We start from the raw sequence: 13122 nt of genomic DNA on the forward strand, positions 1-13122 counted from the left end.
GGTAAGTTGTTGGGGGAGTGGTCGGTAGTCCTATACAGTCATGAATTACATAATGACCTTTTGGTCAATAAACGTCAGTGGTCCCATAAGATGATAATACCGTATATTTATTGTACCTTTTGTATGTTTAGATGTGTTTAGCTATACAAATACTTGCCACTGTATTACAATTACCTACAGTGTTGAGTACAGTAAAATACCATACAGTCCTGTAGCCTGAGAGCAATAGTTTATACCACGAGTTAGGAGTATAATAGGCTATACTATCTAAGCTCATGTAAGTACACTCTTTAACGTTCACGCAATGACAAAATCACCTAACAATGTATTTCTCAGAACATATTTCCATTGTTAGGAAGAAACTTATACAATAATTGTGTCTGACATTTAGTGAGCTTGTCTCCCTAGATGATGAACTTTACAAGTGTTCCTCAGCTTTGTTCTGCGCCCTGCTTCAGGTGGGGTAGGATGGCTAGTGTGGGCTGAAGTTGGATATTTCCCTTCTATACAGGTTAGTTAGTCTCTGATAAGATCCCAGCAGGCTAGACTCTGAGTAACTAGTTTCTCCTAAGGACAGACCTTATTAAAAAGACCAGAGCGCTCCGGCACATTTTAAAATAGTTTTTTATTTTCCTCCTTCCAGATGCATGAGGGGATTTTTCTCCAATGTTTACTGTAAGACCTTGGTTCGGTTCCCAGATATAAAACTGACAGAAGCATGGCTCCCAGGTGAATGTATACCCCCGGAGTTTTCAACTCTCAGACACACCCACACTGAGTAGTTCATCCATTAAAGTTCAGGTTTTCCTGCTCCAGCACTGCTTCCTGTGGAGGTTTCTGCCTCAGTGTGTTGTAATTCTCTGTATCCACCTGTCTTTCACTCCAGTTTGAGGGGCAACAGTTTCCCCCATGACATCACTTCTCTCAGGGATCTACAAGAATTATCAATTTTTCAGTTTGTTCCTATTTTCACTAATTAGGATGGAGTGGTTGATTCCAAGCTTCCTACAAGAGAAACCGGAAACTAGAAGTCTCATCCATTTATTTATTTTTATTTTTTATTTTTTTTGAGACAGAGTCTTGCTCTGTCACCAGGCGCCAGGCTGGAGTACAGTGGCGCAATCTTGGCTCACTGCAATCTCTGCCTCCTGGGTTCAAGCAATTCTCCTGCCTCAGCCTCCCGAGTAGCTGGGACTACAGGCACGCACCACCACGCCCAGCTAATTTTTGTATGTTTTAGTAGAGATGGGGTTTCACCATGTTGGCCAGGATGGTCTCGATCTCTTGACCTCATGATCTACCCACCTCGGCCTCCCAAAGTGCTGGGATTCAGTCATAAGCCACCACGCCCGGTCCATTTACTTTTAATTCACATATGTCTTTATATTTAAAAGAGGTTTCCTATAGACAATATATAGTTGGTTATTGTGTTTTGGTCCACTCTGACAAGTTCCATCTTTTGTTGTGTTTAAGCCTTTGATATTTAAAGTTACTATCTATAAAGCTGGATTAATATCTACCATGTTTGTTACTATGTGCTTATTTTAAATAAAAAAATTTAGAATTAGCCCTAAGAAAATAGTCATAAGTGAGATTTTGGCACATGACTGATATAAACCAAATTTGGGTTAAATTCCAGGGAATAGAGATTTTTCCATTTCTAGACAAAGTGTTTTTCTAAGTCTATGTAACATATCTGTAAGTAATGTCATATGATAAATGGTGTCTTGGTACATTCTAGATGATTCAAAAGGTTATGTCTTTCACCCTGAGAAAGAAATGCTCTGTGTTCAAGATCTGGGTCTAAACCAGATTTTATAGTCTGTGACCTACAGCTGCAATAAAGACAGGCAGCAATGAAAGCAAAATACCTAATGAACACATGCCTACAAATGGATGGACTAATAGATTTAACACAAGAAACCCAACAGTAAGTCAATTTAACTCCCTTTATTTTCTGATGGGTGCCAAGTCACTTACTACATAAACAGCAACAATACCAAGTTTTCAGCTGATTGTTTTCTTAAAGGATCACAGAACTTGTACTCAAGACCTCATTTACATTAAAAATTCACTTGAGGTTTTCTGGTTGAAACTTTCAATAGCTTTAAGAATTATATTCTCTAATTTTTAAATCAACTGCAGTTTAAGCTCATTTGTGAGACTTTTTTCTCCTTCAGAGTATCAAATTCATTTATCACAGCAGAAACACACCTTTAAAGGTTTGTTTTTGTAATGGTTGTTGTTTGTTCATTTTTATTTGTTTGTATGCTTGTTTTTTAAGTATGATATTGAGGGCAGAAACAATGTGAATTCCATATTCAGGTTCACAGGGTAAACTTTTTTTCTGTTACATACACACTCCTTAATCACTGCCAGAAAGTGTACTCTTGATCATTTGGAAAGAAGAAATAAGAAAGTTTGGGGGACTCAAGCAAAATCTATCATTGCTATCGGACAAAACAGTTGAATCAGCATGTTCTGCTTTCAAATGGAAAGTGGTTTATAATTACTCCAAGTGACTGTCTTAGTCAATTCAGGCTGCTATCACAGAATATCACAGACTAGGTGGCTAAACAACACACATATATTTCTCACAATTTTGGAGGCTGGAAAGTTCAAGATCAAGGTGTAAGTAGATTCCGTTCTGGTGAGGGCCTGCTTCTTGGTTTGCAGATGGCCATCTTCCCATCGTATCATCCAATAGTAGCGAGCAGAGAGAGGAGAGCAAGTTCTCTTGTATCTCTCTGTTAAAGGCACTAACTACATCCAAGGAGCTCCACTCTCATGACCTAATCATCCCTAATATCATCACATCGAGGGTTAGAATTTCAGTATAAACATTGTTGAGGGGAGGGCACAAACATTCAGTCCACAGCAGTTACTTTCTTGTAAACGCAGAAGTCTTCTTACATAACTAAATTGTTGTTCAGGATTGACTTGGGTCTCTTGTGATTTATTGATCATTAATTTAAAATTCAGTAACTTGAGGATGTATCAAAAATTGGCAATGTGATACAAATTTTACTAGATATTAACTTTAACTACAAAAAAAATAACACTGTAATTAATTAAGTCACCACCCAATCCCAATCACTTTTCATACATTATCTCATTTAAGACTCAAAACAACTACAGGTATCCATCTTTACTCCCATTTTGCCAAAAATAAAGTTCAAGTTCAGATATATTACATAATTTAAGGTCATTCAGTTAGAAAACAGCAGAGCTAACACTTGAATTCAATTCTGTTTGGCTCCAAGATGAATATTTTTTCCATTTCATTGTATAAGCTCAAATATATCTCTCCTTGCAAAGGGATAAATATCACATAATCAGACTTGAAGGTTTTCCATGGTGTTAGTGTGAGTGATTTCTTCAAGTTTCTTATAAAAGGTTTGACTCAATTGCTTAAATGCCAGGACTACATTGTCATGCTCATTTTCACATAGTTCACTCAAGGAGTCACTGTATAAATGATAATAATAATAATGAGCCCACATTTTGATAACAATCAATATTACTAAAAGGTTAGCAGAAGTAATTGCCCCCAAACCTATCAGATGTAAATATGGAGAAAAAATATGCAGAATAATAAAAGGCACATTTATCTTATAAAATCTTTACAATATGCATCATGTATCTTGAGAAAGATAACGATATATACCTTCACACAGTTCCTCTTTATCTTACACCTAAACTTGCTCTGTGAGTTTGTAAGACCACAGAATTCCACATTCTTGGGCCCTGGAAGTGTTATTCAACTTCTTTTCTTCTCTGTATACATCTCATGAAAGCCATATGGACTTCCTAATATCCTGACCATTATTTTAAAAAACCCACAGTCACCCAATTCAATGAAAAAACATTCTGTCCCTATCCATAGATTTTAGGAACTAGAAGCTAGAGTGAACGAAAGGAGACTTAGAAAAGTGGGTCTTTCAGTACCTGACATGTGATTTGAGCATTGAAATTCATTGTGATTTAACATTCTGCCATCCTTTCTGTCTTCATGCCCCACCATATTCACTCTAGACCAGAGCTTCTGGTTTTTTTTTTTTTTTACTAGTCCTCAGTGGCTGAATATTAGGAATGATGACATCTTTATCTCTAAGTCTGAAATTCCTCCAGTTTCAGACCTATTATTCCATCTGACTGCTCGACATTTCCCGCTGGATGTCTTACAGACAACACATGTGACATTTTAAATCCCAACTCACACATTTTTATTGTCAGGTCCCAAGTCATCATCATGTATTCCATACTTTCATTAACATTATCATTAACCAAATCAGAAACCCCAGTTGTCATAATATCTCTTGCCCCTTTGCATGAATTCCACCTCTTGCATATTTCTCTAATCCTCATCATTCATTTCTCCCACCATTGCCTAATTCAAGCCTGGAATATAGCCTCCAACTTTAGCTCCCTGCTTTCAGTTTCTCTACCTCCTGAGTTAATCTACATACTATGCCAAAATAACATCCCTAAAACATAGATCTACGTCATACTCATCCTTAGAAACTCCCCTGTCTCACCTTTGTCTACCATTTTAAATCCAGACTTCATTGCATAACAAGTAAGACCATTCGTATATACAACCAAATTCCTTCCAAAGACTCCACACTCACTTCTCAGCATTTCCCCCTATCCTCGTCACAACCTCCACATTCCATACTCCACCATCATTACCTTGGGGCCTATCCCTGAATACATCAGGACCCTTAATATTTCTGTACATTTGGATACACTATTCTCCCTACTTAAAATCCAAATACTGTAATTATTCTACTTAATTATCCTACGTAGCTAGAATTACATTAAGTATAATTAATCTACTTAATGAATTTTCACTTCTCCTTTGAGACCTAATTCGAAATTATATCTTCTATAATGCTTTTTCTGATTCTAGTAGAATTAATCATAAAGTTATTGATGTTATCTTAGTATTTTATATGTAACTCAATCATAGCACTTACCACATATGATTGTCTATAAGAAAGTTTCTCCCACGACATTGAAGTGCCTGGAAGAGTCCCTCTTATTTTTCTTGTTTCAATTCTTGAGATATGTTTAAAATCTCCAAAGCTTCTCAGGCTGCTCAAAGAGGTTGAAGCTTTGGTAGCTATAAGCCACGTGGGGAATCCCGCATGTGAAGATACTCAAAGGGAGCAAAGTAGGGCCATCCTAAGACTTTCACTCTTTGTAGAGAGCTTCCCAAAGGGTCAGACTCAGCTCAGACCAAGGAAAACCACAAATGTGTCCTCACTAACAAGGTCCTCTAAATAAATATTCTCCACCCCAAACTGAATTTATGTGAAAAACCACACACGCTTGAAAAAGAAGGACTAGAGGTAAGGAAAATGGAGCTAGACAAAAATTAGATGAGCAATGGAGCATAGAGAAAGGAGTGCCCACAGAGAGTTCATATTTGCTTGGGTCTCTATTGACATTGGGGCAGATGAACACAGGAAATCAACAGAAGATGCCAGAGTCTGGAAAAGGCACTGAGTATGAGAAAGACTTAAGTGCTTTAAAGTGGATATAAACTGGAGACCTATTGAAGTCATTAGGGTGTAGCCTTCTGGATTCCCATTTATCTGACTTAGTGCGACGGCTCAGCATTTGTAGAAATCGAGTATAGTGAGGCCTGAAGTCATGAGGAGGTGACTTTGAGGCTCTGATCTGGATGAAATTAAGTTACAAATGGATTTGAGATGAATCTTGATATAAAAAAAATGTGACAGTGTCCTGAGGAATGGGTCTACAGAGGCTTTGGTCAGCTGAGTTGTAGAGAACCTGGGAGACTCAATGATGCTTTCTGAGTGCTCCTTCATGAGAATCATAAACTTACACAAAGGAAGGGCTCAATGTCTGCTAAACTATCATTAAGTAATCGAGGAAATCAAACTCAGCATGAAACATACCTGATAGCCTGAATGGTGAATGCAAAATCTTTCAAACACCTTAAGAGCTGTCCCATATGCATCCTAAAGAGAACAATATTTCTTAATTAAAAGGTATAAAAACATAAACATAAAATAATTAAACTTTAATAGTGGTCTGTCTATGGCAGTTAATTTATCTGTCAAATACAGTCCCAGTTGATAATTCGTTTTATTGTATTAATCATAATGAAATTCAGAAGCATAAGTAAAAAAAAGCCACACACACACACACACAAAAATTATTAAAGAGAGAATCTGACCATCATCAATGGGGGAGGGTGGAATATACAAGTAAATCTTAGGGGGCCAATAGGGACTAGAGATTAAAGTGAAAACAAAACAAGTTTATACACTAATGTTATCTCTACTTTCTTCATAACTAAGAACTAGAGCTAAGAAAAACAGATGTAGCTCAAGATTTGTGAAGAACAGCAGAACATTGAGCAAGATGCTATTCATCTCCCCCACAAAAAAAAACCAAAACAACAAATAAGCTATTCTATTTCATTGGAGTGATGAAGTATGCTGGAGAGTGGTAGAGGAGCACCTGCAGAGCACAGAAGCCCAAGGTAGCACCGTAGAGACAGGAGTGAGGCACCCTGCTCTGCCACACTGTCTGTCCTACCAAGAATGACTGGGAGTCAAGGTGGCTTCTTCTTACAGAAAAATGCTATGCTAAGGACTTCCAGTGCTTTCCATAGCCATCACAGATGCCAGCAGTTCTTACTACAAGAGAGTCTCCCAGTCCTCACAGACCCTGAATCTATTGCAGAGTTACCACAAGTTTAAATAGATACATTGGCCCAGAGTAAGAGCCCACATTGTGCATCTCCTCCTTCATGACTAAGCAGCTACAGCATGGTGACATTTTGAAACCAGACTCACTGCTAGACTGTATGCCCTACTGGAGGTCAGTAGTCACGCTCTCTCTCCATCCCTGAAGCCTACCATCATTTTACATCCAAAGCTATGTGGCAGCCCATGACCCACTAGGGAAAAGGTAGATATGCACAGCAAGAAAGCCACTGAACAGGTGGCCAGGCCACTGCACCTGTGCATACTCGTGCTGCATAGCCAGACAAACCACCATGGATTTAGTTTGTTCTTATATATTGTATATTCTTGTATATTGTTTCTTGAGGTACATCATTGAGTTGTTTAGTAAAAAAATCTTTCTACTTTTTTGATTTAGGCCTTTATTGCCATAAACTCCATTTAAAAACTGCTTTTTCTATACTCCATAAGTTTACTTATAATGTGTTTCCATTCTCATTTGTCTTAAGAAAATTTTAAATTTCCCTTTTAATTTGTTAATTGATCTGTTGGTTTTTATAGGAGTAATTGTTTAATTTCCATGTATTTGTAAATTTTCCAGAGTTTTTATTGTTGCTGATTTCTAGTTTTATACCATTTTGCTGAGAAAAGGTACTTGAAATGATCTCTATTTTCTTATATTTGTTCAGACTTGTTTTGTGATCAGACACTTCTCAAAAGGAGACATTTATGCAGCCAACAAATATATGAAAAAAAAACTCATCATCCCTGGTCATTAGAGAAGTGCAAATCAAAATCACATTGAGATATTATCTCATGACAGAATGGTGATTATTAAAAAGTCAGGAAACAACAGATGCTGGAGAGGATGTGGAGAATTAAGAATGCTTTTACACTGTTGGTGGGAGTGTAAATTAGTTCAACCATTGTGGAAGACAGTGTGGTGATTCCTCAAGGATCTAAAACTAGAAATACCATTTGACCCAGCAATCCCATTACTCAGTATATATCCAAAGGATTATAAATCATTCTACTATAAAGACACATGCACATGTATGTTTATTGTGGCACTGTTCACAATAGCAAAGACTTAGAACCAAACCAAATGCCCATTATTGATAGACTGGATAAAGAAAATGTGGCATATATACACCATGGAATACCATGCAGTCATCAAAAAGGATGAGTTCATGTCCTTTGCAGGGACATGGATGAAGCTAGAAACCATCATTCTCAGCAAACTGACACAAGAATAGAAAACCAAATGCCACAGGTTCTCACTCATAAGTGGGAGTTGAACAATGAGAACACATGGACACAGGGAGGGGAACATCACATGCTGGGGCCTGTTGTGGTGTGGTGGGCTAGGACAGGGACACCATTAAGAGAAATACCCAATGTAGATGACGAGTTAGTAGGGTGCAGCAAACCACCATGGCACGTGTATACCTATGTAACAACCTGCATGTTCTGCACATGTACCCCAGAACTTAAAGTATAATTTTTTTAAAAAGGCAATAAGTTTTATAAGGGATGCAGAACATAAAAGACTGGAAAATTTGCAAGTGACTGCAATAGAAAAGAAAATCCCATTTTCTGAGGAGAAATTTAATCCAGCTGCAGAAATTTGCATAAGTAACAAGGAGCTGAATGTTAATCCCCAAGACAGTGGGGAAATGTATCCAGGACATGGCATCAGTCTTCACAGCAAACCCTTCCATCACAGAGCCAGAATCTAGGAGGAAAATGTGGTTTCATAGGTTGGGCCCAGAGTCCTTGTGCTGTGTGCAGCCTCACACTTGGCGTCCTGTGTCCCAGCTGCTCCAGCCATGGCTAAAAGAGGCCAATGTAGAGCTCAAGCCATGGCTTCAAAGGGTGCAAGCCCTAAGCCTTGGTAGTCTCCACATGGTGTTGAACCTGTGGGGGCACAGAAGTCAAGAATTGAGGTTTGGGAACCCCTGCCTAGATTTCAGAAGATTTATGGAAATGCCTGGATGCCCAGGCAGAAGTTTGCTGCAGTGGTGGGGCCCCCATGGATAACCTCCGCTAGGGCAGTGCCCAAGGAAACTGTGTGGTCAGAGCCTCCACACAGAGTCCTAACTGGGGTACCACCTAGTGGAACTGTGAGAAGAGAGCCACTATCCTCTGTACCGCAGAATAGTAGCTCCACTGACAGTTTGCACTGTGCACCTGGAAAAGCCACACACACACTCAATGCCAGCCTGTGAAAGCAGCCAGGAGGGGGGTTGTACCCTGTAAAGCCTCAGGGGCAGAGCTGCCCAAGACTGTGAGAACCCACCATCAGCATGACCCAGATGCAAGACATGTAGTCAAAGGAGATCATTTTGGAGCTTTAACATTTGACTGCCCTGCTGGATTTCGAATTGCATGGGGCCTGTAGCCCCTTTGTTTTGGCCAATTTCTCACATTTGAAATGGCTGTATTTACCCAATGTGCATACCCTCATTGTGTCTAGGAAGTAGCTAACCTGCTTTTGATTTTACAGGCTCATAGACAGAATGGAGTTGTCTTGTATCGGATAAGACATTGGACTATGGACTTCTGAGTTAATGCTCAAATGAGTTAAGACTCTCGGGGACTGCTGGGAAGGCATGATTGGTTTTGAAATGTGAGGACATGAGATTTTGGAGGGGCCGGGGCAGAATGATATGGTTTGGCTATGTCCCCACCCAAATCTCATCTTGAATTGTAACTCCCACAATCCCCATGTGTCATGGGAAGAACCCAGTGGGAGGTGATGAAATTATGGGGACAGGTCTTTCCCAAGCTGTTCTCATGATAGTGAAGGAGTATCACAAGAATCGATGGTTTTAAACACAGGAGTTTCCCTGCACAAGCTCTCTTCTCTTGGCTGCCATCAAGTGAGATGTACCTTTCACCTTCTGCCATGATTGTGAGATCATGGAACTGTAGGTCAAATAAACCTCTTTTCTTTTTAAATTTCCCAGTCTTGGGTATGTCTTTGTCTGCAGTATGAAAACAAACTAATACAACCATTAAAAGAAAAACAGCAGAAAAACTTCACGATACTGGGCTGGGCATGGATTTTTTAAATAAGATCTCAAAAGCACAACCAATAAAAGCAAAAACAGACAAAAGAGATTACATCAAACTAAACAATTAACAAGTGAAGAGACAACCTATAAAATGGGAGAAAAATATCTGCACACTATACATCAGACAAAAGATTCATATCCAGAATATATAAGAAACTTAACAGCAAAAAAAAAAAAATCAATTTAAAAATGAGTGAAAAACTTTAATAGACATGTCTCAACAGAAAGTATACAAAAGGCCAATAGCTATATGAAAAAATGTTCAACATCACTAATCATCATAAAATGCAAATCAAAACCACAATCAAATTCCACCTCTAGTTAGAATGGTTATAATTTAACAACTCTAATTAGAATGGTTATTAATTTAAAAAAGACAAAAGAAAGCAAGTGTTGGTGTGAATATGGAGGAAAGAGAATGCTTACATAGTGTGGGTAGAATTATAAATGAGTAAATCCATTATGGAAAATAGTGTGTAAGTTCTTCATAATATTAAAACTAGAATTATGATATGATCCAGCAATCCCACTACTAGACATATATCCAAAGAAATTAAATCAGTATGTCAAAGAGATACCTGCGCTCCCATCTTTAATGCCACACTATTTACAATAGCTATGATATGGAACCATCTTAAGTGTCCAACAGTGGATGAACAGATAAAGAAAATGTGATACATATACAAAATGAGATACTATTCAGCCATAAAAAGGAGTAAAATCCTGTCATCTGTGACAACATGAATAAATCTGGAGGACATTATGTTAAGTGAAATAAGCCAGAGAAAGAAAAAAATATATTGCATGGTATCACTCATATATGAAATCCAAAAGGAAGAAAAAATAATATAATAGAAGTAGAGGATAGAATAACAGTTTCAAAGATTGGGGAGGGGAAGAGAGAGGAGGAGGTGGGCAGAGGTTAGTGAACACGTACAAAATTACAGTAAGATAGGAGAAATAAGTTTTAGTGTTTTATTGCACAGAAACGTGCCTACAGTTAACAGTACTGTATTGTAGATTACAAAACAGCCAGAAGAGAGGCTTTTGAATGTTCTCACCTCAAAAAAATGATAAGTATGCAAGGTGATGAGTACCCTGGCTAGCCTGACTTAATCATCATACAACACATATGTATCAAAATAACAAACTGTAGCCTATAAATATGTACAGTTACAATGTCAATTTAAAAACTTTAAAAATAAAAGCATTTAAATATTTAAAACTAATTTTGATCAGAATTATTCAAAAATTTATGTAAAATTCCTATAGAATTCCTGAATTAACTGTTCAAAAGCATGACTTTCCCCATTTCTACCTACTTGTTTCCATGACTCAATTTTTCACTTTCCATGTGAATTCTAAGTATTCATCCTTCTTTACTGCTTTGTAAAGTGATTTCCAAAGAACTGGAACAAGTGTCCCTAACAGATAGATGCTAAGTTAACTTTCTCATAATGTAAGTTTCTGATCTTTTCCTTCCACACCACATTTGTGGAGAAAAAAATAAATATTAATTTACTTATTTCATAAAAGATAATCTTTGATATGCTTCTGGAAATCATCCAACATTCTTTCTTAATGAATAATTAGTATAATGGTAAATTATTAAAATATCTTTTTGAGCTTCGTAATGTATTCAATTTTTTTGTCCTCAAAGTTAGGTTCACCAGAACCAGTTCAAGTACCAAGATTTTGGTAGTACCTACCCCCAAAATCCAAAATAATACTGAAATTTCTAATCACCAGAAATTATTCTTCTCAAAAGTAATCTAGTATGTTTTCATGATTAATCTATATTTTAAACTCTTAAAAATATTACTTATTAAAATTCCTATTTAAAAATATGTTTACATTTATATAATTATATGATGTAAATTATATGCTGTTACATTTGTAATATGAATATACAGTAACAAAACATAGATATATAGGTATACATACATTTTTCAGACACGCACTCATAAACCTACCCATTGGTTTGGCCTAATCTTGTCAAGCAGTTGTGCTTGTAGAAATTGAGTGCATATGCATTTAGTGGCATCCTCCTTCCTCGGTGATCGAATTTCCACGGCCACAGCAGAGGAGCCTGAGTGCCACTAACACCAACTGTGCGCAGAATGACCTGAGGAAAGACATTTTCTATTAATTCATTATTGATATATAAAGAGGAATTGTTTGCAGTTTGAGATTTCTTTTGTATGAATCTCAGTTTCCTAAAGTACATTCTGAAGAAGCTGAGGTGAAGGAGGCAGGCAGAGGAGGACTCCTGTGGGGGTCGAGGGAAATAGGGCCCATTACAGTGAGGGAAAGGGGCGTGTTGGAGACCCTGGGCAGCGCCACGCTAAGCACACCTCTGGACTGGGCAGCCCACTGAGGGAAATGGAAACTCTCACAACATACTGAGGGCAATTTCAGTCATCCAGCTACAATACCGTAAGCAACATTCACTAAGGAAAAATGCATAGAAGCAGATTTTAAAGTAGAATTTTCATCATCATCTTAATCGGTGCACAGAATGACCTTGAAAGGAGTGTCATGTAGCTCGTGTCTCCCTGTGCCCACAGGGAGAATACAATGGAACAGCACCAACCTTTGGGCTCCAGAGAGAAGAAAAAAATGGAGGAGGAGGGGTAGAAGAGGAATAAATGAAGAGAAGCAAAATGAACAAACAAAAACTAAATTTTCACAGTTCTGGGCATGTAAGACAAATTAATCTGTACAGAATCAGAAGAAGTCTGCAAATTCTGCCAGTGCATGGATAAAATTAAACTGTGGAGCAAGTGAAATAAAAATACAAGTTCAGGCCAGGCATGGTGGCTCATGCCTGTAATCCTAGCACTTTGGGAGGCCAAGGCAGGTGGACTGCTGGGGCCCAGGAGTTCGAGATCACACTGCGCAACATGGTGAAACCCTCTCTCTACTAAAAATACAAAAAATTAGCTGGGCATGATGGCATGTGCCTGTAGTCCCAGCTACATGGGAGACTGAAGTGGGAGGATCACCTGAGCCCAGGAAGTTGAGGGTGCAGTGAGCTGTGATGTGTCACTGCACTCCAGCCTGGGCAACAAACACAGTGAGACCCTGCCTTTAAAAAAAAACAAAGAAAAGAGAAAGAAAGAAATACAAGAAACAGAAGAGGAGAGAAAGGGAGGGGAGGAGAGGGGAGGAGAACAGAGGGGGAAGGGAAGGGGAGAGAAGGGGAGAAAGAGAAGCAGAAAGAAGGAAAGAAAGAAAAAAGAAAAGAAAAGAAGGAAGGAAAGAAGGAAAAAGAAAGAAAGGAAGGAAGGAAGGAAGGAAGGAAGGAAGGAAGGAAGGAAGGA

General features: G+C 38.2%; 1 protein-coding gene across 8 annotated transcripts in view; it reads right to left on the reverse strand.

The window, feature by feature from the left end:
• Nucleotides 1–1935: 1935 nt before the first annotated feature.
• The window catches only part of LOC116565151 (probable ATP-dependent RNA helicase DDX60-like), a 129181-nt gene continuing 117994 nt past the window's right edge, over nt 1936–13122 (reverse strand). For 7 of the 8 annotated variants that reach the window (XM_032298615.1, XM_032298614.1, XM_032298616.1 and 4 more), the window contains 3 exons: nt 11773–11924; nt 5928–5990; nt 1936–3468 (listed from right to left, as the gene is read on the reverse strand). In XM_032298615.1, coding sequence (XP_032154506.1) covers nt 3336–3468; nt 5928–5990; nt 11773–11924 — 348 coding nt within the window. In that variant the 3' untranslated portion in view covers nt 1936–3335. Of the gene's footprint in view, nt 3469–4007; nt 5496–5927; nt 5991–11772; nt 11925–13122 lie in introns of those variants that run through there. The other variant, XM_032298618.1, reaches the window with a different exon arrangement.

The sequence above is a fragment of the Sapajus apella genome, unplaced genomic scaffold (genome assembly GCF_009761245.1).
Source record: "Sapajus apella isolate SASKATOON/1434 unplaced genomic scaffold, GSC_monkey_1.0 scaffold39, whole genome shotgun sequence".
Lineage (NCBI taxonomy): Eukaryota > Metazoa > Chordata > Mammalia > Primates > Cebidae > Sapajus > Sapajus apella.